The sequence below is a fragment of the Dryobates pubescens genome, chromosome 20, assembly GCF_014839835.1.
Source record: "Dryobates pubescens isolate bDryPub1 chromosome 20, bDryPub1.pri, whole genome shotgun sequence".
Classification (NCBI taxonomy): domain Eukaryota; kingdom Metazoa; phylum Chordata; class Aves; order Piciformes; family Picidae; genus Dryobates; species Dryobates pubescens.
The window spans coordinates 14048537-14074586 of NC_071631.1; the positions used below are offsets into that span (position 1 = coordinate 14048537).

The following is a 26050-nucleotide window of genomic DNA, read 5'->3' on the forward strand; positions in this document are numbered from 1 at the left end:
AAGGCATTCTTGCTGGTTAGAGCAGCTGCAGCCTGGAACCAAACCCATAGCTGTTGCTGGCTACCACAGGCTTTCACTATCCACATGGTTTGTTTTGCTTAGGCTGCCTGAGAGAGGCTTTACTTTTGATTAGGACCTGAATCTGTTCTATCATGTGGTTGCTTCTGAAGTCAAAACATAGGAGGGGAAAAAGTGAAAAAAGAAAAAAAGTTGTGCCAAAGATAAAAGCACTCTCTATTTTCCTGTCTTGTCCTGTAAAAACTGGTTGGACTTCATGATCCTTGGGGTCTCTTCCAACCTTGGTTATACTGTGATAAAAACTAATTTTGCCAGCCTTCAGACAAAACCAATGCCTTGGGTTTGCTGTTTGCAGCTGGCTCCAGTCTGCATTTGCTGTTCCCCAGATTAACACAGCAAATGGCAAGACTGTTCCATGTTTACTGGCTACATCCCATCACACCCTTTATGCTCTGTGTAATATAGGAGCTAGCTCTCCAGTCTTTTTGACTAGATGCTTATGACTTGGACTCCAAATCTGGCAAGGTAAACTACAGAATCACAGAACAGTAGGGATTGGAAGAGACCGTGCAGTTCAAAAGCCCCCTGCTTAAAGCAGGTTCACCTAGATGAGGCTGCACAGGAATGCATCCAGGCAGGTTTTTGAGTCACCAGACAAGGAGACTCCACAACATCTCTAGGCAGCCTGTTCCAGTGCTCCACCACCTTCAAAGCAAAGAAGCTTTTCCTTATATTTCAGTGAAACCCCCCTCTTGAGTTCCAACATTTTGCATGCAGCATCTTACCCACACCAGCTCTTTTGGAGGACACAATCCCCACACACATGTTGCCCTTGAACACAGAGGCAGCTGAGCTTGAAGGCTGAGTGACTCTGTAGTGGTGCTGAAGGTACTGTTGGATTTCAGCTAGTGGCCTCTGGGGTACCATGTGCACTTTGTACTGGCTGAAGACAGAGGGGATGTAGCTGTGCTCCCTCTCGCAGTTGCAGAGGATGACAAGGCGATAGCTGCTGCTGTAGTGCCGCAGGTGCTGGAACAGCTCCTCTGCTTTGCGGCTGACGTCGTAGCTCAGCTCATCTGCGTACAGCATGGTGTAAATTTTCTCTCCTCTGTTGCAGGGAATGAGGCACCTCCTGAGGAAGAGCCCCACCTGCTCAGCAGTGGTCTGAGGAGTGCACAGAAGAACTTCGTCGTAAGTCGGAAGGGGCTCGTTGGGGCTGTTCATGTAAATGGCCAGAGCAGAGGTGAGCAGCTCTGAGCGAGGGCAGGTGATGAGGTTGGGCTGTCCAACACACAGGAAGTCCTGGGGGAAGTCTCTTGTGACATGCTGCCTCTCCCAGCTGGCCAGGTCCTCCAGCTGCTCACCAAGCCTATCGATGTCCAAGCAGTTGGGAAGGAAGTGACCCATGTTGTGCATGTAGCACTCCCAGATGTACTCCAGCTGTGCAGTCAGGTCCTTCTCTTTATTCAGCATCACTTCAAAGTCAGAAATAGCCTCCCTTGAGCTGGGAGGCCTTTCATTGCTGGAGGCTCTAAGGACATCCTGCTTGGTGCAGTTGCTTGTTAGGAATGAGAGCATCATCAGGGCCCCCTGGCTGGGCTTCTCCTGCCCCAGTTCCATGCACAAATAGACCAACTGCTCGGCAGTGTAGTAGTTCAGGTAGAAGTGCTGGAATCGTTTCTCAGACATGAAATTTTCCCATTTCTCCAGGAAATTCTCCATTGTCTTGCAGAGCCCTGGGAGCACAGCTACTGTATCTCCTTGCCCTTGCAGCACTGGGATCAGTCCCAGAGAGAAGTCTATATAAACACAAGATTCTGTCTTGGGTGAGCAGTAGACGTGGGCAAGCCAGGAGCGGAAGAGCATGTTTCCAGCTGAATAAAGGTCTATAAAGGCCTGAGCAAGCCTTTGGACAACATTGAAAAAAATCTGTGTGGGGATAGAGGAAGGAGAAAAACTATGCTGATTTACCAAGACAAGTCATGGAACCACAGGGAAGACTTTCCATCAAAATAAAGGCTTTGGTCCTAAGCCAGGTGTGTCAGGCCTTGCATAGTAACGGAAGAATCCTTGTGGCTTTTTAACAGTAGCACCCCCAGGAAGCCAGGAAGGAATCCCCAGCTTGCTACAAAAGAGCAGGAGCCCTTCTGGCCAGGAGCACCTCTACTGCAGCCAAAGAATGAGGCTATCATTCCTCATGTCCAGACTTCAGCTTAGTTCCCCCCTAACGAGGAACCAAAGAGGCAGGAACATCTATCTGCCTGCTACCATTCATCTCCAGCAGCTCAGCTGTCAACCAGTCTTAAAAGCTGACAGTCAAGGCAAAATCCAACCCCAGCCTCAACATCAGTAACCCACAGGCTTTGAAATCTGACCTCAGAGAACTTTTCCACCTCCAGGCTTTGCTCTCCCTTTGCTGACATGAGCATCAGCTTGTTCTGCAGTTCACGGAGGTCTGCCAGGGAGTATTTCCATGATGCCTCATCTGCAGAGTTCCCTGGCAGGGTGAAGTGCAGGACATTGTCCAAAGTGACCTGCCAAAGAACAAGGCATCAGCACTGATGTGTACTGAGATTCTGCTCCCGAGGCAGGGCTGTGCCCAGCAAGAGGAGCACTTAGGAACCAGCAGCTCCAAAACCAAACTCTTCAGGGGGGAAGAACAGCCACAGCTCATTTCTAACAGTCACTGACATGCCAGCTGTGTTGTCTGCAGGAGGGGGTGGGGAAGCCAAGCAGCCTCACCTTCTGGCCATCAGTAGGTGCTTTGAGAACATAAATTCCTCTGCTGTTGATGGCAGCTGCCAGTGACAGTGAGGACAGCTCCACAGAGCCATGGCTCTCTTTCACTGTTTTCAGCCACTCTAGGTGCTGAGCTGAAGCACGCTGTGGGAAGACATGGCATGTGAGTAAGGAATCGCTCTGACCTGGCACTTCTTTCCAGGATTACACCTGTGCTCAGGACAAACAGCATGGGCTGCCATAAGACTGTCAGGGTGGGGAAGGCTGTAGCCTGATCTTTCTGGACAGCTGTTCTTTACCACCACCATGTGAGGCTGGACAAACAGCCCACGGTGCTTCAATGCCTCTTGCTATAGACTCATGCTTTGCTGCAAAGAACAAGACAGCTCCCAGCCATCTGCCTCCCCTCTCTTGCACCATCATTCAAACTCTTGAAAGAATGAAGCTACACCACAGCACACTTGAAAACCTCAGCAGTGCTGTGGTGGTTTGGATCTGGCCTAGGGACCAGCCAAACCCCATACATGTGCTCTGAAGAAATCCATGCTATACCAGTCACAGCTGAATTTTTGTGCCACAGAAACATGGTATTTTTATTTCCAGCAACAAGAGCTATTGTGATGTCCCCACACAAGTGCAGTTTGTCCTGTGCAGCCAATCTTCCAGGCACTCTTGGAAGTAGGAACCCAAAAGGATGCAGAGAGGTCCTGCTCCAGCAGAACTCACCAGTTTCTCAGGCAGACTCTCATCGCTGTCCACAGCTCGCCACAACTTCTTCAAGCAGCACATGAAGTCCTCAAACCCTGAGTCTTTCTTCAGGTCATAGAGCAGGGAAGAGTAGCCATGCACAGCATCATGGAAACAAGCCACACGGCCCACATCCATATCATTCTCCCCAGCAGAGATGGATGCCAAGTCTACAAATACCTTCAGCTCATTCATATCTGGAGTGAGATGAACCACCACCAAATGAGGCAACTTCAATGCAATTCCCCACTGAAAAGAACACCTCTGAACAGCACCTCCTGGGTAACTCCCCTCCACTCACCCTGCCTGCAACTTTACTCAGCCTGAACATCCTTGGCCCTGACTTTTCCCTGCACTGCCACCACCAGCAGATTCACACAGCAGCAGCTATTGCAACTCTTCACACCAAGGCCAGCTGTCACGCAGAGCAGCTGCTGGGTGAGCTTACAACAGCATGAGCATATTTAAAGGGACTGCTGCACGGCATCCCCCCGACACTGAAAACCCCCAAGAGATGCTTGTAACTACCAGTACAAGAAGCTGTGAAGGCATAAAGCTGATGGGATATAGCATTCCTTCTGCCCCCACACAGGCTGAGGGTCTCTAGTACTACCTGTCTAATTCCTGGGTGAGCAGCACACACCTTTCAGTGCTTGTCTGACCCAGCAGACAAACTCCTTCTGTTGAGCCAGCTCCTTCAGGCAGCCACGACGCTTCACATTGATCCCCTGCAGCAGGCTCTTGGCATTCATAAGCTCACAGCTGATGGAATCCAGCTTCTGTGTCTCGTATGCTTTATGATTTTCTACCTACAAAGCAAGCAGAGGAACATCACCTTCTCTTATGAGAGATTACACAAAAGCACTTTGTTCAAACACTTATTTTTTAATCTCAAGTAAGTGTTTTGGGACAGGAAATACTTCTTGGCAGACTGGGATAGGCTTGCAGGAAGGTTTACCCAAGCTTTGCTAACCACTCTGACAGTTAGAGCTGAAGAAGTGGATACTCACTATGTCCAACAAGTTTTCCAGGAGACTGAAGTCACCAGAGAGGTTCAAATTCTCTTTGACATCGGCAATGATCTTGGCAGCTTCAAAAGCTAAATGCATTTCATGGTACTGCTGGATCTGCTGAAACCTCTGATCCACCCAGGCTCTGTCTTTTCCAGGTCTAAGCTTACAGATGTTATTTAGCTCAGTTTTGAGATCTTCAGGCTGATCTCTGAACTCCTGAAAAATTGTATCAACTGCAGAAAATGTGAGTCCTCCAGATGTGAGAAGTTCATACAGCTGCTCATATCTCTCAAAACAGGGAGAGATTAGACTGGTAGAAATATTATCAAGATTCAGTGCAGGAAAAATTAAGTCTTCCTCCTCCTCAGAACTTCCACATTCCTCTATTGAGCCTTCAGCCTCCTCTATTGAGATTTCATACTCCTCTGCTGCCTTCTGTGCAGCTTCCTTCCAGAACTGCTGGAAGATCAGGCTATCCTTAAAACAATGTATTTTCTGGGCAAATTCTTTCAGCTCTGGGCTCAGGCTGTAGTAGGTCTCTGGAGGGCTCTTTTTCACATTTACAACTGTATTTAATCTTTTTGAGTGAAAATCTTCCTTGTCTTGAAATGCCACTTCACCTACATCAACTTTAAGAGAAAGAGAGAGGTCAGAGATAGCTCAGACATCTAGCCTGTGTGCATCTTCTTCTAATCCTGAGTCACAGAATACTATTGGGCATGTGGACCCCTCCAAACATCACCTGATATGTAAGCCCTCAAATGTGAGCTCTCAAACACTCTGGGTTTACATCCTCCACCCCTCCTCCTCCTTGTTGTGGTTTAGAATAAAACCTGTTTACAAAGCCCAGTCATTTTCAAAGAGAATTATGTTTTCTGAAGTTGCCAGTTTCAGATTGCTCCCCCAGAACACTACCTTTCAGATACTCCTGCACCTTCCTGCACATGCTCAGAAAGGTTCCTATTGCTTTTTTCTCTTCTCTGAGAAGTGCTACTTCTTTTCGCCTCCTCTGCAGCAATTTTTTCAGGTCCCCCCGGAGTAGTGCTTTGCCTTCACCTGGCAGGTGCTGGTGCTCTGAAAGAAAGCTCATCTGTAGTCACAAGGCAGGTATGTTCCACCCCCTGCACCCATCCAATCAGGCTTGGATTTGCAGAGTCACAAACACCACAGTGAAATGCAGGCAGCACAAACTGGAGCTCCATAGAAAGGACAAAGGCAGCACTGCTCGTGGCAGAAGCACCTCATTAACCTGCTTCAGTCATCAGTAATTGCTAACAGAGCAGGCCACCCATCACTAATCAATGATGCTGTAAGTCAGCAAAGCCACCTTTGAAGGGTGCTCTTACTTATCTCCCAGATATTGATGAACTGTTCCTCATGCTGGAAAACCTCTTCCAAGTGTTTCACAAGGATGCTGCCGTTCCAGATGTCATTGCTGACAGACTCAAACACAGAGTCTGCTGTGGCCATGATACTCTTTGCTTCACAAGTAAGCTCTTCTAGGAGCTTTGTGTTTGTTCCTGTTTCAGAAACAAAGCATGTAAAACCTTCATCAGCCCTGCTTGACAAAACCTAGACAGAAACAAGAACTATTCCATGTCATGATACAGTCCTTCCATTTCCCATTCAAATCCCTACCCAAAAGCCTGGGAACTCACCACACCACCCTCTAACCCCTCAGGATTTTCTGAGCAAAACCAGCCAGGATCTTAAGAGAGCAATTCAGGCATCTTCCCCTACCCAAACCCCAGCATTTTGATCCATTCACATGACAAACACTTCTGCATTTCTGTGCAGCAGCAACTTAGTAGAACTTCTCAGAGAAAGAAGTTACACTCTCCAAATCCACTGCCCCTGCAGGTTCAAGCAGCCCAATCCAAGTGCTGCAATGGATTAGCACAAGATGAATACTACTTCTCTCTTCCTCAGCCTTTCCTCACCAAAACCAGGCTGAACACTTGGAGGGGGGAACAAAACAAACGCAGGAGACTGCTTATAGATCTGTTTGCTTCTCTGAGAAGCAGGAGTGGTGAGACAGAGAGCAGCGTTTCACTGGCTCTTACAAATGTAACTAAGAGACATACTGTTAATGGTGAAGATACGTTTGATGTCCGGCCATGTAAGCACGTGGTGCAAAATCTCCTCAAAATAATCCTTAGACTGCCCACTCTTGACTGGCCACAAGCCCACAATAATACTTGATACAAGCTGGCTGAATTTGTCCAGGTTGTAGGGAGAAATCTTCTCCAGGAGATTGCTCTGAGTCTGTACAAGACATGCAAGAGAGAAGGGAGGAATGGATCTGTGTTCTGGGTAACATGCTGTACGTGTGTGTCTCTCTCAGGATCAGGCACTGATGTCAGCAGGGCACACCTGCAGTGCTGAATCACACAGAAACACAGAATCATAGAACATCAGGGGCTGGAAGAGACCTCCAGAGATCATCTAGTCCAAACCCCCTGCCAAAGGAGGATCACCAAGGGCAGGCTGCACAGGAACACATCCAGGTGGGTTTGAAAAGAGTTTGAAAAGAGACTCCAAGACCTCTCTGGGCAGTCTGTTCCAGTAGCCTGTCATGCTCACAGTAAAGAAGTCTCTCCTCATGACGAGGTAGATCCTCCTGGGTTCCAGCTTGGACCTGTTATTCCTTGTCCTATCACTGGGCACCACCAAAAGAGCCTAACAGCTGCATCTTGACACCCACCCCTCAGCTATTTACAGACATTCATAAGATCCCCTCTCAGCCTTCTCTTCTCAGGACCAAGCAGCCCCAGGTCTCTCAGTCTCGCTTCATAGGAGAGATGTTCAAGTCTCCCAATCATCCTTGTAGCTCTCCATTGGGAGTCTCTCCAGCAGATCCCTGCCTCTTGAATTGGGGAGCTCAAAACTGGACACAGTATTCCAAGTATGGTCTCACCAGGGCAGAGTACAGGGAGAGGAGAACCTCCCTAGACCTGCTGCAGAGACTTTTCTTAATGCACTCCCAGGAGACACATTCCAAAAAAAGCTGTATGAAATGCCTGCCTCCAGAAGCCAGGATGGCAAAAGTATTACAAGGATTTTTCACAGAATCAAAGAATGGTTTGGGTTGGAAGGGACCCCTAAAGGTCACCATGGATCCTTCAGAAGTGAATCCTCATTTCCTGATTCATCAATATTTTTCTTCATTGGTTTAACCAACAACCAACCAACACACAGCAACTCAAGCAATCAGAGACTGAATGTGCAACTAACTCTCTTCCACCATAACACCCATCCCTGCACAGGATACAGGATTTCTGTGCAACAGGATTTCTGTGCAACAAGAAATTTGTGTTTTCCTTTTCCTACCTTGAGGGGAAATACAATACCTGGCAAGCTGCAGTTACAGCCTGTGTGGCACAATCACAGAAACACCAAACAATGGACGAGTTAAGCTGCTCAGATCTGGTGTGCAGACTGCAGTAGACTAAGACTTGATTAACTGGAGACTCCTATGGAGCAAAAAGGGAGATTTCTTATCAACTTAGTTTCCACAGTGTTTCTTCTGGAAAGCATGAAGGGAGTGCTGCTATTAAGACATTAAAAGCAATTGAGTAAAAAAGTTTCCTAGTGGAGCCAAGCATCAGCTCACTTATCAGGGCCCAGAAGAGAAATGAGACAAAAAATAAATGCTTGGAAAACGTTTTAGATTGCTTCCACCTAAAAACGTGTATTCTTTCATATGCATCTCTCCAAGCCAAGCTTCCACCACGAAATATTTATCTCCTCATTTCACCATCACAATCAATGGTTCAAAGAATTCTGCAACTGACTTAGGAGATGAGGAGAGATACCAGAAGGAGCCTGCACATCTGGGTGTGCATTTGGGAGCCTGAATGACCCAGGTCCTGTACAAAGAATGAAGAGACACAAGCACCAATTTTGTTTCTTTAAGTCCTTAGGCATTTACACCCAGTGCTTCTCGAAACTGTAGGGTGGTAATTGCTTGAAATGTGCAATTTCCTTGAAAGCAGGATATCAGTCACTGCTAGAAGGGGGCCAGCACTGTGGCCAGGCTAGCAGGCCTCTGACACCAAAGACATTTTCATGTCCAATTTTTGAGCCTCCAGAACACAGTTAATAAAACAGAAATGGCAATTTTTATGACCAAAGCCATAGTGTTTTCATCTGCCCATTCAGGCTCTAGAAGCTATTCACAGAAGACTGTCTGACCACCAGCACAGGGACTGCCTGCAGTCTCCAACTACCTGCTCAATTCTTCTCTTCAAATCTCCAAGTAAAGTCTCCCTCCACTTTGCAGTGAACTGTTCATCTGGAAAGCTGATCTCCAGAAATCCATGCCAGGCCTGCAGGTGAGAAGCAAACAAACCCAAAGCATTAAGTGCTGAGATTTAACATAGAAATAAGGAAACCAAAAGAACTGTGCTGATGAGGGGCACCACAATCCTCAAACAGACTGTAGTCCTTTCAGATTCATAGACCTTCCAACCCAAACCATAGAGATCATCCAGTTACAAACCCCCTGCCTTATGCAGGGACACCTTCCACTAGACCAGGTTGCTCAAGGCCTCATCCAACCTGACATTAAACACCTCTAGAGATGTTTCCATCCAGAAGAAAAAGAGCACTCCCAGAGGGGCAAAACAGCCCAAACAGCACCAAAATATCTCAGTTGCTAAAGGGGACACTTGGATGAACCACTTCCACCTTGGTGGTGGAAACAGTCCCAGAGGAGAGCTGGGAGCTGAGCGAGTCAGGCTGTAGAGAGTTGCCCTACGCTCTGCCTCTTGAAGGACTGAAGGACAGCCAGTAGGACATACAGGGTGAGCAAGACCATAGCTCCAGCTATGAGGTGCAGGACCTGATCCCAGCAGTGAATCAGCAGATAAAAAGGAGGAAGGGAGCTGAGCAGCAGTAGTGACAGCCCTTTGCCTTGCAGCTGACAGTGCTTAAAACAGCGTAGCTTCTCAGCTTGTAGTCTGGTACTGCCTGTCCCCAGCTCCTCACCTAGTCACAGCAGCTACACATCAAAGAGCTATTAGACTCAAGACTAGCTGGTTAAGCTACAAGCTTTTTATTCATATTATTAGAAAATTACAAACCTCAAGTTCCCAGGAAAAAGAGAATTTCACAGGCTCCAGGCTATTTAGTAACTTCTGGTTTAAAGTATTTCTGAACCAGTGTCGAGTGTCTGTCAGAGCTCCAGTGAACACTTCTCTCCCTGGAACTTCCTGCGCAGCATCTCCTGGAACCTGCCACACACAGAGGATTAATACCACAGCCAAAAAGCACCAAACCACAACAAACAAAAACAAACCAACCAACCCACAAACAAAAAGCCCAAAACAGTTCTATCAGGAGAGCAAGGTACAACTGAATAGTTCCAAGAGAGAAAGCCTGAATACATCTCAAGCACAAAACGTAGCCAGCAACAGGAGAGCCACTCATCACTGCTTGCATAAAGAATAGAGGGAGGCTGGGGAAATGCAATGCTTAAAACCCTCTTATTGCAGGAGTCAAGACAACATATGGTTATGAGAAGGAAAAAACAAAACCCAAACCAAACCCAGACATAACCCCCCTGGCAGCCGACCTAGGCATCTGACTTTGTTTTCAATGAGAATCAAGATCATTAAAATGACTTCACAAATGTTTCAAAGCACCACAACCTTGGTTAATTTAGGGTGTGAAGACTCCCTGATTGAGAATAGACATGATCTAAACCCAGTCTGTTGCACCTTTTTTTTTTTGGGGGTAAGGTTCCTAGAGATCTTGCTCATAAGCAACCCAGGAGTGGCTACTTGCTACTTACTGCTGCAGGCTGGAGCTGGGCAACCTTCGAAATCATCATGGCAGTAGAAACCTGAATCGAGAACCGATGCCCCCATTTTGTGTACTTGCAGACCCTCTGGTGTATCTTGAAGCAGCAGGTCAGGCAGGACTGCCAATAACAAGCTTCCAGAGCACTGAAGGCCAGGAATAAAAAGGGAAAAAAAAAATTCTTCTCTGCTCAGAATGTGGAAAAAAATAAACATCCAAATCCCCCACCAAATTCAACACAGTGTGGCAACTAACCAACCCTCCCCAGGATAGGCTGAAGAAAGAGACTGCTGACTGAGAGGGACAGAAATACAGAATTCTTTCATTCCTCTAGATTTCAATGCACAGGTTCAAGCCACAAGCATCACCACAGCCCATGGGTCTGATGTACATAAGGAGGATGATGTTCTCACAGAAGTGCACTTCAGTTACCTGGCCTGTTTCTCATCCAGGCTACACAGCACTGTCTTTAGAAGGCTCTCTATGACCTAAGAATGAAAAAGACAGAACTCTTAAACTGTGGAAAGACCTTACAGAAGGTCTTAGTTGAGATGAAAGCTCATTAGTTGAGGGGGATGCTGTGGAACAGGGAGTTCAGTGATCATCTTTGCTCTCTCCAACACCTTTACAAATATGGTCTAAAGCTGCAATAACTATGCACTGCATGTCAGAGTCAACATCTACATAAAATGTGTTATTCGTGCAGACAAAACCTGCACTTCTTACAATCTAAGGGTTTAGAATTTACTATCATTAGCCACAATGTCCAGTTCCTGCTGCTCTCACACAACTACACGTTGTGTTTGCACAACAGGCAAGAAAAATCTCTCAAAGCAGCAGCAACTTGACCAGGCCCTCCAAGAGCTGTGAAGAATTCAGCAGCCATTTAAGGATCTCAGGAGTAAAACAATTGCCATCAGTGACTAGAGCAAATCCAGATAAGCAGACCTTTCTCTCATCAATGCCAGCAACATTTTTGGATACAGATAACATCTATTACCAACAATGGCAGCAGCATTTTTAGATGCAGCCCTCTTGGCAATCTCCTACTTCAGAGCAACTGTTTTTGCTTTTAGCTGAGTTTGAAGTTCTTTGTGCTCTGACTTGCTACCAGCCACAGTGCCTTCAGTGCAGGTCAGTTCTGAAGGCACTACAGCCCAGTCTCACCCTTTACTCCTTAGCTTTACCAGCTGCCAGAAGACAAACCTCGAGACTGTTCCCCAAGAAGTCAGGGCTCTCCACTCTGTAAAAAACACCTTGAAGAGTAGTTAACAAATCACTGGAGAAATCGTGGATAAATTCAGCCAGGCTCTCCAGGGGCAGCACAGACATCCAGGACTTGACCAGAAGCTTATCAAACTTCATCAAGTATTTCTTGTCTTTCATTAGTTTTAGTAGGGTGTGCCTAGAAGGAAAACAAACCAAAATCTTCCTCTTTTCAAGGTACATAAGGCCAAGAGCTTGTCCAGCCCACAGAGGACTCAGTCTCACTCCCATGCCTTTTTCATTTATGGCTGAAGACCACCCCAGGACCCAGTGATCAGAGAATCAGTGTTAAACTGCTGAGCAGAAGTACCCAAGGAAAATAAACTCCCAGGTCTCGCTCTGACTCTGCACAGCACATACCACGAACTGTTTTAACTCGTATCAGGCAGCACCAACTGTGCAAGCTGCCCCACAGCTTGCAGAACAGTAAGGGTGTTCTTTGTGTCTGAAAGGTAACAGTGCACAGCTTTGCTACACGTCCTCACCTCTGAGCAACCCCTGTGTACCACGATTGAGGGATGGGACACAGCTTAGTATCATAGTATCAGTCAGGGTTGGAAGGGACCACAAGGATCATCTCGTTCCAACCCCCCTGCCATGGGCAGGGACACCCCACACTAGATCAGGCCGGCCAGAGCCTCATTCAGCCTGTTCTTAAAACACCTCCAGGGACAGGGCCTCAACCACCTCCCTGGATAACCCATTCCAGGGCTTCACCACTCTCATGGTGAAGAACTTCCTCCTCATATCCAGCCTGAATCTCCCCACCTCCAGCTTCATTCCATTCCCCCTAGTCCTATCACTATCTGATATCCTGAGAAGTCCCTCCCCAGCCTTCTTGTAGGCCCCCTTCAGATACTGGAAGGCCACAATTAGGTCACCTCGGAGCCTTCCCTTCTCCAGACTGAACAGCCCCAACTCCTTCAGTCTGTCCTCACAGGAGAGGTGCTCCAGCCCTCTGCTCATCCTCATGGCCCTTCTCTGGACACCTTCCAGCACCTCCAGATCCCTCTTGTAATAGGGGCTCCAGAACAGGATGCAGTACTGCAGGTGGGGCCTCACCAGAGCTGAGTAGAGGGGGAGAATCACCTCCCTTGACCTGCTGGTCACACTTCTCTTGATGCAAGCATAGTGTCAACTTCGTTGTACAAAGTCTTTTCCTTATAAAGGCTAACATACTCAAAAAGCAGCTTAGGATTGGTTATTAGATACTCCCAGCATCAGTTACAGACTCACGGGTGGCTACCGAGAGAGCATCGCCCTAACGCCTAAACCTTATCCAGGTTTAAACAAACGACCAGGGACTCTGCCACAAGATTCACGAGTTCCTACTTTTAGGTTGCAATGACCCTTTGTAATCAGCTACCTGTGTTCTTTCACCTGCACAGCTGCTTTCTGTTCCCAGGGTTTATGACCCACCAAGGCTAACACCTTTCCTTCCATCAGCCCTCTGAATTTAACCCTTCATCCATGTCTGTCTTCTCATAGCCCAAACGCCCACAGCCAGCACGCTCTCTTCCTTCCTTGTTAAAAACAAGGGAGAAAAGGCAAGGTGATCCCCACCAACTACAGTGTCAAGGCACTGGATAGAACTAACAGCTCTGGAAAACTCACCTATTTTCCGTCTTCCTTATTTCAGCAAATGGAAGCCCTTCCAGCCCTGCCCAGGTGTCTTCTCCTATCAGGAGCTCATCATGCTGAGAAGGACCAGCAAAGAAATGCAGAAGAGGAAGAATCCACACCCACTGATCTACTTGGCCATCAATGCACAAGGTGCACAGAAGTATCAGCTCAATCTCCAAACTAAAACACAAAACCAAATACACCAAACAATCAAAAATAAACCTAAAGGTGCACACAGAGTAAAAGAATGGGTTTTTACAGGGCACAACAAAAGTCCTCAGTGGGGGAATATCTAAAGGGCAAGTGCCAGGAGGATGGAGCCACTCTTCTCAGTGGTCCCCAGTGAGGATGTTTGGAGCTGGAAGGGACCTCAAAAGATAGAGTTCAACCCCCAGGCCGCAGCAGGGTCACCTAGAGCAGGTCACACAGGAATGCATCCAGGCAGGTTTTGAATGTCTCCAGAGAAGGAGGCTCCACAACCTCTCAGGGCAGCCCACTGCAATATTGTGTCACCCTCAGAGTGAAAAAGTTGCTCCTTACGTTCACGTGGAACCTCCTCTACTCCAGCTTTTACCTGCTGCCCCTTGTACTACCATCGGGCAACACCGAGCAGAGCTTGGCTCTGTCCTCCTGACACTGTCCTTTCACACCTTTGTAAACATGAAGGAGGTCACCTCTCAGTCTCTCCTCTCCAAGCAAAAGACCCCAGCTCCCTCAGTCTTCCCTCAGAAGGGAGATGTTCCACTCCATCGTCTTTGTGGCTCTGCACTGGACTCTTCCAAGCAGTTCCCTGAGGTCCTTCTTGAACTAAGGAGCCCAGAACTGAACATAATATTCCAGATGTGGCCTCACTAGAGCAGAGTAGAGGGGCAGGAGAACCTCTCTGGACCTACTCACCACACCCCTTCTAATCCACCCCAGGATGCCATTGCCCTTCTTGGCCCAAAGGGCACACCCCTGGCACGTGGTGGATGATGAGTTTGCAGGCATGAATAGCAAATGGGTGAGATGGTAGAAAGTGCTTGACAAAAAAGGATAATACATTGCACCAATCTACTACTCTGGCAACAGTGACAAGTTGCAATGAGGGAAATCCTGTCTGGATAAATGGAAAGCTTTTTTTTCACATTGAGAAAAATTTGTGACTGTAAGAAGGCCCCAGAGAGGTTGTGCAATCTTCATCCTTGGAGGCTTTTAAAACTCAACTGCCTGGGTGGTTAGCCCTGCTTTGAGCAGGGAGCTGGAGCAAAGACCTCCAAAAAAATCCCTTCAAATCCAAATTTTTCTGATTGTTTGACACTAGAGAGCTGAGTCCCTTACCCCTTTTATCACAGGGTGCTACACTTGTAGCCAAATCAGCCCAGTTTAGTCCCCTTGAAAGCACTCCAGTAACACACACACATACCCAGAAACTGCTGCAAAAGCATTTGTGATGAGATGAAGGTCATCCTGTATGGCTTGTTCTGACTTCTCATCCAAGCACAATAAGCTACACAGGCCAGTCAGATAACCATTTGATACTGGGATGTCATTTTCATAAATTACTGTGAGAATGGTGAGCCCCAGAGCCAGTTTGTTTTTCACTACTATGCCCTCCTGTGGTGCTTTTGCGTCTTCTGGTGCAAGAAAAGGAAGAGCTATTTCCACCATGTAATCTAGCAGCAACTCATTCACCTAGGGTGAAGAAACAAACCAACCACAGCATTAGCTCCTCAACCAATCTTTTTCCTCAGAAGCCATTTTCTCCTGCCAGTTAAGAGCAAAGAAACTCAATGCCCTGGTACACCCCAGGGCACCATGGTTGTACCAGGATCTAAGCACACATGGTATTGACCCCCACCAGAACATCAGGTGTAGTATCTCAGCACATGGACCAGTTTGGCACCACTCTCTGATACTAGCTCATACCACTCAAGTTACTGCTGCACCCTCAAAAGCTCAGGAAAGCTAGGAAGTGTCACAGGACCAGGGCAGATCTTGGGAAGGCAAACAAGGAGCTGAGAGTTGTACATCCAACACTGTCTTATGTCACCACTGCACGACACAAGCAGATTCCAACTTCCCAGTGGACTAAGGCTTGTCTGAGAGTCAGCAAAGGGAGAGAGACTTCTGTCCTTACCCACAACCCCCAACAGCTACTCTGAAACCATGTCCAGAGTGTCTATAGTACTGTGGTGCTTGGTGATACCAAAATCACCCTTCTGAAAGCCAGCAGTGCCATGGAACACCTGTGGGCTCTGCTGAGCTGGGCAGGTATGCCATCTTGTGGCCTCTCCTGCATCACCAGGAGGATAGAGGCTGTAGAACCAGAAACTTGCAGCCCTGACACCGGTCTGAAGCCTCAAAAAAGACAACACAACACTTCTGCCACATTTCATAATGGGAGTCCTGAATGTTGTTCCTGGTGCAAAAGTCCTGTCTGCATCACTGCTTTGACCTGGAGGAGCTCATCTCAAAGAACAGGCAGGCATGGAGACAAAGATGACGGCAGATCAGCTGGTGAGCGAGTGACCATCAGCAAAACTGAATTGCCAAGATTAGGAAATTAACAACCAGCCACAAAACCCACTCAAGAAGTCACCACATCACAGCTCTGCTGCTGCCCAATAGGGGATATTCAGAAGGACACCTGAATTGCAAAAGGTATGACTGAAGTTCCCAGTGGCAGGCACCCCAAAGGGACCTCCACTGGCTCAGTCACCCCTCAACTTTTTGACTGGCAAAGCAAAATGAAACACATGAAGGTGCACAGCAAAACTGAAGTTCAGTGTCTAGTAAGTGAACATCTGTTTCCTAGCATGGGTTACAGGAGAACAGATCACCTGCTGTCTGCCAAAGTCGAGCCCTCTCCATGACATTGGGTGGCCATCAAACACAAGTGGATGTGATGTCACAACATAGAACTGCCTCAGCTGCATGAGGAAGTTTCTCAGGTTGCTGGCATTCCAGGTTCCAAGAATGCTGAAGATGTTCTTTATCATAAAGCCAGCAGCGATTTTCTTCCCTTGCACCACCTCCTTGTTTTTACCACGAAAAAACATGTGCGTCAGGCTTTTCAGCCTGGAAGGCTGTGCACACACAATGTCATCGTACTGATGCCATTCTGGAAGAAGGAACACAGAGCAGAACACAGGAAATCACAACCATAGGATGTTAGGATTTGGAAGGGACCTCAAAACATTGAGTCCAATCCCCCTGCCACAGCAGGATCACCTAGAGCAGGTCACACAGGAACTTGTCCAGGCAGGTTTTGAATGTCTCCAGAGATGGGAGACACCACAACCTCTCTGGACAGCCTGTTTCAGGTCTCTGTCACCCTCACAGTGAAAAAGTTTTTCCTTATGTTCACATGGAACCTCCTCTGCTCCAGCTTTTACCTGTTGCCCCTTGTCCTATCATTGGACACCCCTGAGCAGAGCCTGGCTCTGTTCTCCTTATGCTGCTCCACTCCATCTTTGTGGCTCTGCACTGGACTCTTTCAAGCAGTTCCCTGAGGTCCTTCTTGAACTGGGCCCAGAACTGAACACAATATTCCAGGTGCAGCCTCACCAGTGCAGAGTAGAGGGGAAGGAGAACCTCTTTCAACCTACTAGCCATACCCCTTCTAATTCACCCAAGGATGCCATTGGCCTTCTTGGCCAGTTGCTGGTTCATGATCATCCTGTTGCCCACCAGGACTCCCAGGTCCTTTTCCCCAGATCAAAACCAGACATTTGTACAATGCTTTCACTTTCAGCTGTCCACAGGAAAAAAAAACCACTGACCCATGAAGCTTCCAGCTTCAGGCAGTACTGTCTAATAATGCTAGTCCATATGAAGTTAGAGACCACCCCATCAAAAAACCAAACCAAAACAGAAAAAACAAACCCAAAACACCACAACCCCAACAACCAAACATGGATCATCCAGTTAGAAAAGCTCACCTCCATTGTTGAGCAAGTCGTCTTTTATGATTAAACAGCGATTCACAACAGAGTTTATTTCTGGGTCCTTATAAACAAATTCATACTTCCCCTTGTCACAGGACACCCAATATTTGTAAGGAATCTCTCTATTAATAACTCCTTTTGTAAGGGTTACAGCACCTTCAATGAGGTATCCATGTTCTCCTAGATCCCTACAAAACACAGCAAAAGAGGGCAAAGGACACATCAGCTGATCTGTAGACCTCCTTTGCCACACGTGGCTTCATTCGGAATAGGAACAATCACAGGATCACAGGATGTTAGGGGTTGGAAGGGACCTACAAAGATCATTGAGTCCAATCCCCCTGACACAGCAGGATCATAGAATCTAGCATAGGTGGCACAGGAACACATCCTGATGGGGTCTCGAAAGTCTCCAGAGAAGGAGACACCATAACCCCAACCACCACCAGCAACAGTGATAATTCTTTCATGCTGAAAGGTTTAGAACAGTTACCACCACTATGAAAACCCTTTGCAGCAACACCCACCCTGTGGGCAGGACACAGAGACAAGAGTCTCACAGATTACACGAGGCAGCACGTTGCATCCTGTTCTCCAGAGCCAACACACTCCTGTGCGTCTCCCTGACTCAGGAGGGTACTTACTCGGTGCAGTGCAGCTCACAAACATTGTCCTTCCAGTTTGCATAGGGAGGAATGCCTTCAGCCCTGATGAAGACTTTATGTGTCTCAGGGTTGAGTTTGAAGTCTTTGGACAATACTGCATGGAAATACACTGTGACTCCATCACCTCGCCCCACCGGACTGCAAGGAAGAATTAGATGGAAAACACAAAGCCATTTTTACTATTTCTTGTTTGCTTGCTTTTTTAATTGGACAAATCATTCTAAACCACACACAAGACCTGGGCCACTAGCTCACTGGACACAAGACCCCAAACCTCTGTCAGCAGTTCACTCAGACCGATGGGCCTAGTGTAAAGGCTTGTACAGGAAGGAAAAGGCAGCATGAAATGCTCTGGCCATGTGCACCTGGGTCACTTGGTTTGTTGTTGTACATTACCCAGTACATGACCTTGCTGAGCTCCCAGTTGAGCACTGGCTCCCTTTTCCATGAGCAGATTTAAGGCAAATCTGTTTCCACGTGTCCAAGATACATGCAGACCTAACCTTTGCAACCTTCAACCCCCTGCCTCAGTCTGGAGTCCTTTAGTATTCCTCATACCAAATCCTTAGTATCCTCACACCAAATCCTGGAAGTGGAGAATGCTGGGGAGCAGCAGGGGTGTTCCCACCTTTCTTTTATCATATCCACAGGTTTCTGGTTTGCTTTTTGCTTTTTGTCCTTCTGACTGTCGGTTACAGCTGGAGCATCATCCTTTCTAGCCACCCCAGGTGCCCTGGTCTGACTTGGCTTCACAGTTCCTTCACACACTTTCTCACTTGCAGCCTTCTTTTTCGATGGTGTGTCTTCACTCTGCAGTAGGAAGATAGACAATGCCCAGTTAAACATCTCTTAAGACACCTGGGAATATCCAGAAATCACAGCAAACCAGATAACTTCATACTTCTGCAAATGCTAACCCCACCCACAGGAAAGCTACGGGTTAAGGCAAATAATGCATGGATTACAAGAGGAATCCAGCCCAAACACACTGGGAAGAGGTCAGCTCAGTAAGGCACAGGTCCCCAGAAGATGGGGCATAAAGAAAATGAAAGACAACAAATAGCAATGTACAAGCTTAAAAGGTCTGTCCAGGAGTGGACACCTAACAAAGCATGAAGATCTCATCAGGAGACTTCACAGTGCTCACAGGAAGAGCTGGCTTGAGAAGAGACAAGTTCACAGCTTCCAGGGCTAAACGAGCAACCACTCTGTGAGAGCTGTGCTAGAACTAACACAGAGGAGAGTACAACTCCAAAGAAACACTTCAGAGTCAGAGTATTTCCTGCTTTCACTCCATATCCCCAGCCTCATAGTCTTCAGCTTTGCAGACAGCACAAAAGAATCACAGCTATAAAGGGAAACTTTGCCCAACACAACCAAACACTCAGCAGAGTGTGAGCACTTCACTCCTCACCTTCTCCTTTGGGGCTGCAGAGCTTGGAGTTGGGGCAGTCACATTATCTGTGCTGCTCTGCTTTGGTGGGGTCATCACACTTGTGTTGCTGTGACTGCCTTCTGCAACTGCTTCTTGACTTCCAGCCTCCTTTCCCAGGGGACCCAACACACTGTTCCCTTCCTGTGCACCTCCACTGTCATGAGCAAGTACATTAGCACCTGGTTTGGCTGCTTCACTGCCTGGGGTTGGGATTTCTTGGGCAGTAACACGTGAATCTGTGGTTTGAGCTGGTGATGCATTTAGAGAAGACAGAGAGCTCTGCTCTTCAGAGCTGGAAGGATCCTTCTTTGATCCATTCCCCTGTTTTTTCTTTGATCTCTTCCTCTTCTTTTTCTAAAGAAAAGCAGGGGGGGAGGGGGAAAGAAACAACATTATTCATTGCCCAAGAGAAATTCATTGTTACCTCTGCCATTGCAGCTAGTTCCAACATGTTCCTGTCACACTGGCTTGACGGAGAACCACCAGGAAGGGAAGGGACAAGACCAGCAACCATCTTCTATAGCAGGTGAAACACAGTAACTCTGGTTTGAACATTCAAGACTTTCTCAGCAGGAACACAGACCAGCACTGAGCACAACGCTCACTAACAAGAGCAGACCAATTGCTAAGCTGAATTCTGTGCCGTTTCCCTCCATGCACCAAAGGCTCTGTTCAGAGGAGCTGCACCGCTCAGCACATCAGCTGTCTGCACACACAACACTTCATGGAAGCAAACACGTCTACAGTTTGTCCAGGAACACCACCAGCAGCAGCAGCCAAAAGCAGGCCAAAGGGATTCCTGCAGGGCATTACAAAAGAGAGCAACAAGTTAGCAGCTACTGCTGCTCCTCAGCACAAGGAAGAGCTAACTTACCTTCCGTGACTTCTCAGAAGGATTCCCAGCCACACACTGAGGTGCAGTCTCTGAGCTATCACTTGCAGCTGTTATACCCTCCAGCAGTGATGCTTCCTCTCCTCCTCCCTCCTCCTTCTCTGTTTCAGTGCAGGAAGAAGGCCCATCTGCAGTGCATTCTGGTGTGGTCCCTGAGGTATTGGTCAGTCCTGTTGTCTCCTCCATCAGCAATCCTTCCACTTCCTCCTGCATTCCAATGGTGGAAGGCAGCCCATTGCCACCTTCTGCCTTCACCTCTCCTCCAGGCTCTGTTCCTGTATCAGGGACTGGAGCAAGCTCCACCTCTTTTCTTTCTGCAGCGAAAGGAAGGTTCACAGCTGAACTAGAGACTCAGGAAAGAAAGCAGGTTGGTGCCACCAAAATGAAGCACAGCTGGTGATGAGCAAGGAAGGTCTGTCACTAACTAGATGTATGTATAAGCTGAACACAGAGGAGGTGCTGTGATGTTCCTTGCTCAACAGCTACCACGAACAATGACACCATCCTCCCTAGCACGGCTTCCTTTCCTCTCCAAGGCCCTTGAAGTCAGTAGCAGAATAATTAAGAAATCACTGCACTGAGGTGATGATCTATCTCTATTCTACCTCCAGCTAACATGCTGCTGGCTGAAGCAGGAGGTGCTGGGAACACCACAGCTGCCAGCAAATTGCTGGAGGACCCCCAAGATGTGTGGTGACCCCCAGGATGTGTGCACTGGCACTCCTCAGCTTCCCTTCTGGACTGGCTGTGTGACCTCCACCAAGCAGCTGTGTGTTGTGCCTAGGAAGCTATGTGGTGGCATAGTAAACTCCCTTTTTGTTGTCAGCAGTTTTATCCAGTCCTTAAAACCTGTGAAAAGGAAGCTCAGATCTGAGTCAGGCATCCCAGTAGATCTTCTGCAGAACCATGCAATTTTGAGAGCAGCAGCTTCCAATCTTTTTGGAGATCAACCCACACTTCTGGGAGCAGAAGCTCAAGGTAAAGTTAGCTCACAGCCCAAAGGCTGCACCACACTTAACGACAGTGGGTTGTTTTGTCCCTGAAGCAGGTACCCAGGTTTGTTTCACATCCAATTTACTCTTCTGCCATTATCTGGAGGGTTTAAATGTGGCAATCATAGCAATAAGTAGTGTGAGCAATCTGACAATATAAGCTTAGAGCTTCATGTAGTGTCAGCAAAACAGTGCTGTGCTAGCAGCATGTAACTAAAACAAAGTACTGGTAGCTGTAAACACAAGGAGTTATCTTGGAATAACAGGATGCATACTTTGATCAACAACTTCACGTGATATTAGTAGTTTAACCAATAATGTGTAACAGTAGGGCGTGTGGATGATTGTGGGGAACCAGTGAAGTTATGCTAACCATGCTCTGTGAGTCTGTGTGTCTATAGAAGCTGCAGAGGTTCCCTAACTAAACTGAACAATACTTAGATCACACTGCTCGTCCGTATTGATTCCGAACTCCGTCATCAAATGCAAACACCTCCCTGAACTTTTCCTGCTCCTCAGTGACTCTGACAAGGCTTGACCTGCACATATCTACTTGGAGGAATTCCCTGTTTCCCCTTACAGACATAGTATCATGTGGTAAAACACTAGTACAACTCCTGAAAATAGGAAATTCTGGTTCAAGAGGGGTTAAACCAGCTTTTGTAATACACCACTACATTAAAATACCACCAGATCATTGGCAAAAGAGAAACGAGTACAATAGTGGAGATCAGAGCATGGAATGTTTGTGTAGGAGGTGTTACCAACTGCCTTGCTTCTCTCTCCAGCTCCCACCAGTCACAAAATGAGGAAAACTCCATCTTTGGCCAGTGATGTGAGGGAAGTTTGAGATGAGAGCAACATGTAATGACCTGGCCAGAGCTGAGCAGCCCAAAGCTACAGTAGCACCAAAGCTAATGCAAGAACCAGTGGACACCAGCAACCTCTGGCCACCGTGCAGCCCCAGGGCACACCAGTACTATGCTCCAGCCAGCCCCCCACATACACTGTCCCCCAGCTCACCCATACATTGCACCTTCCTACCTGAATCCTTGTCCCCAGTGCTGGTGACAGGAGCCAGCTGAGCCCCACACCTGCTGCAGAAATTGGCACAGTCATCCAGAGAAACAAAGTCACACTGGGGGCACTTCATATTTGCCAGCTGCAAACGCTGCCAGAGGTTTTTCAGAGCCACAGCGGGGAAAGAGAAGGACGGGGCAGAGAGAGGAAGACAAACATTAGCGTGGAACGACGAACCTTTGTCACAAAACCTTCCTCCTGCCCTCGCTTCCATTGGCAGGAAACAGACTGTGCCACCCGGTGCAAGGCCTTTATTCCAGCGCACCGGGAACCACACACGCGTTAGAACGGAAACACAACAGCTTCGGCCCTTCACGATTACACGCAGCTGAGAACGTACCGGCCCCGGTGCGGCCCAGCTGCGGCACCGCAGCCTAACGGGCCCAGACGCTGGCCCAGCCACACCCCGACGCCAGGGCGGGCTCAGGCGGGCTCACGGGTAGGCCCCATTCCCTGGCCCCACGGTCTCGCAGGGTGCAGCCCCAGCCCGGGAGCCCCATCACCCCAGGCTGGGGCCGGGCCGAGCCGAGTCGGGACAGACCAGGCGGGAACTGCGGCCCCCGCTTCACCTGCACCGCTCGGGGCGGGGCTGACCGTAGGGGCGGAGCCTGTATGCAAATGAAGTCGCTCGCTCCCCGAGGATAAGCGGGAACTGCTGCCTGTCCCGGTCGATATGCAAACGAGCCGGGCAGATGCACCAATGGCGCGGCGAAAGGCCGGCGGAATGTAAATGAGGCCCGTTAGCTGCGTGCGGGCAAGGGGTGGGGGTGCCGCGGCTCCCAGCCTGCGCGAAGCAGGGGTACCGGAGGCACTGGGGGTACGCCAATACGGCTGGGGAGCACCGGGGTCACCAAGGGCTAGGAATGTCCCAGGCTCTCGGGGAGAGGAGGGGAGTGGCGGAAGAAGGCTGAACATGGCGAAGGTTCGAGACCCACCATGGGTCCAGGACGCACAGGGAGTTCAAGGCGCACAGGGAAGCTTGCATCGGGGCCCGCAGCGCGCTGCCCGGACCGGGCCTGGCAAGTTATCCGCTCTGCCCCTCCGGAGCCGCGCCGCGCACACTGGAACCCCCCTTCCCCTCAAACCTAGAACCGGTGTCCCACCGTCCGCCAGACCCAGGCAACGCAACTCACCGATGCGAGAGGAACCGGGCCGGGCAGCGGCACCTGCAGTGCCCGGTCCACCGAACAGCACTGCCTCTTCCCTCCGGGAAAACTTTCGCTTTTGCCCCGAGCCCCTAAGTTTCGTTTCTGAGATGTCACCGCCCCCGCCGGGCCCCGGCCCGGCCAATCCCGTCCGGCAGTGGCTCTGGTCACCGCCTTTTACTGGGCGGCTCCCGCTGCTGGAGCAGGGTGGAGGTTTTAGCCACTCTCCAACGGGACCTCTGGTACTTAAAAGCAGCAGCTATATTGGACTGCCGGGCATCCCCCCGGGCACGGGAGAAGGGCAGCAAAGGGCCTTTCCCACAGTCCAGTCTGCTGTGGCGGGCTTGGGAGAGGTTTGTCAGAGACCTGATAGCCAGTCCCAGCCCAGAACTAGGTGCCTGCTGCCTGCTCCAGCTGCCCGTGGCTGGTGGGACAGTCCTGGTAGGTCCAGGCGTGGAGCCCCCTTTTCTTCTTTCTGAGCCCACATTTAGTAGCTCCCAGATCTCCAGCAAAGTGTTCTATTTTTTCCACTTTGGGATGGTGGGGTGGAAACAGACCAAACACCCCAGCACTGCCTGAAGTGAAAGGTCGCTTGGCCTTCTTGATCCCACCTGGTCCCTGAGCAGCAAAAAGTCATCAACAGGCTCCTCAAGTTTCCAGAGAGGACTCTGTGAGCTGAGAAGAGGTGGCTGTGGGGTGTTTCACCCTTCTGTTAAATTCATGTAACCCCCCCACCCAGTACAGGGCCTGTCAGCAACTGTGGGGAAGGCAAGGGTGGTGGAGGAAAATACAGCCTGATGGATCAAACACACAAGAATGGGGACATGACTGTTGCCCCATCCACAGATCCAACTGGGACTGAGCTAAAGATGGCCTCCCAGCAGACCTGGGCTTCACTATCACTTATGCACTCACACAACCGCGTTTGAGCACATGCTGTTTACACATAACCAGCCCCTTTTACCCCCATCCCCCTGCTCTTTTCCCACTCCTGCTCCTCCCAGCACCCCTGGGCAGAAGGTTACCTGGGTCTTCTCCTGCCACCGTCTCTGTGAGCTTCTCAGGGCATGCAGACCAGCTTCCACGGTACAAACTCACACAGCACTGAGCTAAAGAGAAATGGATCAAATCTGCTCCATCTCTGTGCTGGGCACTCCTTGTTGAGGAGAAGATGGAGGGATGGACATGTGTGCCCTTCCAGTTCTGCAAATGCTTATCTGCTGACAGTGCAACAGGCAACTCACCAGCCAGTGTTATTCTGCTGCAGGAACAAACAGCCTTCCAGCCCCCAGCAACAGGATCTCTTGGTCCTGATTCTGTAGCCCCGGGGCACCTCTCCTGTTCCTGCCAAGACTTTTTAAACCTTTGCCAGGTGGAGCTGTGCCAGGGTACTGAGCAATCAGGAAGTCTGAGCTTGGTTTCAGTTTCTTTTCCTTGGTCTGCTTACCAGTGTTGAAAACAGAAAGCACAAATGGAAAACAGCGAAGTTCATCACTGCTGTTAAGTATCGGGTGCAGACAGTGAGGCTGGGTGACGATCCAGCTGTCCTGGATTGAGGCCAGGTGTGACCTGACCTTCCATTTCTCCTGCTTCTCACTGTAAGCCTGAAAGCCTTATCAAGGAACGTTTGTGCAACTGAAAAGCCCACTTAATGATCTGGCTGCACTCCCACCCCTACACTTTACACAATAACGGAAGATTGAAGTTGTAAATGTTCGCCCTTTTTGGAACCAATTTATAGATGAGACTCTGACACCAAAGCCATACAGAAAGAGCCATGGGCTTCATCCTCTTCACCCACCCCAGAAGGGACACGTTTTGGTAAGGTCTGCAGCCTCAGAGTGTGTGTTTTACCCCGGGTAATTACCCTTGTAATTGCTATTGTGTTTTCTTAGAGCTTATCACTGGCAATCTGAAAAACTTGTCTGTGTTTGCAAATGTAAATAAACGCTGTTACTCGTGCATCCAACTGCTTAAATGCACCTGGGCCTACAACAAAAAAGTTTCAGTTTTCCTTCCCACATAAAATAAATAGACTCAAACAACAACTTCCCCCAAAGGAAGGCAGAGATCACGCTGAGTCATTTACAATTCCTGCTTTATTTTATCTTTCTTACAGAAATGTCAGCCAAGGACAGCTCAGGAAAACTGCTTGCTCCCGAATCCTCTCCCCTCCAGCCCCACTGCCTGACAGCACTACTGCTTTTTGCACCCATTTCACAGCAAGGCAAGCTTTACTGTAAGGGAAACAGAGCACTGGAGCAGGCTGTTCAGAAAGGTTGTGAAGTCTCCTCTAGGTATGTGGATGCATCCCTGTGTGACCTGCCCTAGGTGATCCTGCTCTGGCAGAGGAGGTGGACTTGATGATCTCTGGAGGTCCCTTCCAATCCCTACCATTCTGTGACTCTGACTCTAAGCTGGTATCATGGTACCTGTCCCATTGGGTGCCTGGCAGAAGTCACATCCATGGGGGGACAGCCCAGCCCCGCCCAATGGCAGCATTTGGCAGAACACCCCACAAACCAAGAGGGATCAGTAAGAAGCAAAATCATTGCTGTTCTTCCTAAAATCACAGAATCATAGGATGTTCTGGGTTGGAAGTGACATTTAAGGTCATTCAGTCCAACCTGGCTGCAGTAAGCAGGGGCATCTGCAACTAGATCAGGTTGCTCAGAGCCGCAAACAACTTGACCTGGGAGGGCTC

At 48.8% G+C, this 26050-nt stretch overlaps 1 protein-coding gene across 1 annotated transcript in view; it reads right to left on the bottom strand.

The window, feature by feature from the left end:
- RNF213 (ring finger protein 213) overlaps positions 1-23186 on the bottom strand; it is a 55311-nt gene extending 32125 nt beyond the window's left edge. Inside the window, exons 1-25 of the mRNA XM_054171093.1 lie at positions 23137-23186; positions 22796-22985; positions 22542-22575; positions 20112-20443; positions 18431-18612; positions 17782-17940; positions 17132-17325; positions 16031-16311; positions 14614-14882; positions 13200-13388; positions 11526-11724; positions 10752-10807; positions 10312-10465; positions 9602-9751; positions 8747-8845; positions 7868-7990; positions 6602-6782; positions 5864-6037; positions 5433-5591; positions 4515-5146; positions 4148-4313; positions 3484-3701; positions 2761-2901; positions 2394-2552; positions 804-1947 (exon numbers count right to left, since the gene is read on the bottom strand). Coding sequence (XP_054027068.1) covers positions 804-1947; positions 2394-2552; positions 2761-2901; positions 3484-3701; positions 4148-4313; positions 4515-5146; positions 5433-5591; positions 5864-6037; positions 6602-6782; positions 7868-7990; positions 8747-8845; positions 9602-9751; positions 10312-10465; positions 10752-10807; positions 11526-11724; positions 13200-13388; positions 14614-14882; positions 16031-16311; positions 17132-17325; positions 17782-17940; positions 18431-18612; positions 20112-20443; positions 22542-22575; positions 22796-22985; positions 23137-23186 — 5635 coding nt within the window. The remainder of the gene's footprint in view (positions 1-803; positions 1948-2393; positions 2553-2760; positions 2902-3483; positions 3702-4147; positions 4314-4514; positions 5147-5432; positions 5592-5863; positions 6038-6601; positions 6783-7867; positions 7991-8746; positions 8846-9601; positions 9752-10311; positions 10466-10751; positions 10808-11525; positions 11725-13199; positions 13389-14613; positions 14883-16030; positions 16312-17131; positions 17326-17781; positions 17941-18430; positions 18613-20111; positions 20444-22541; positions 22576-22795; positions 22986-23136) is intronic.
- Positions 23187-26050: the final 2864 nt, after the last annotated feature.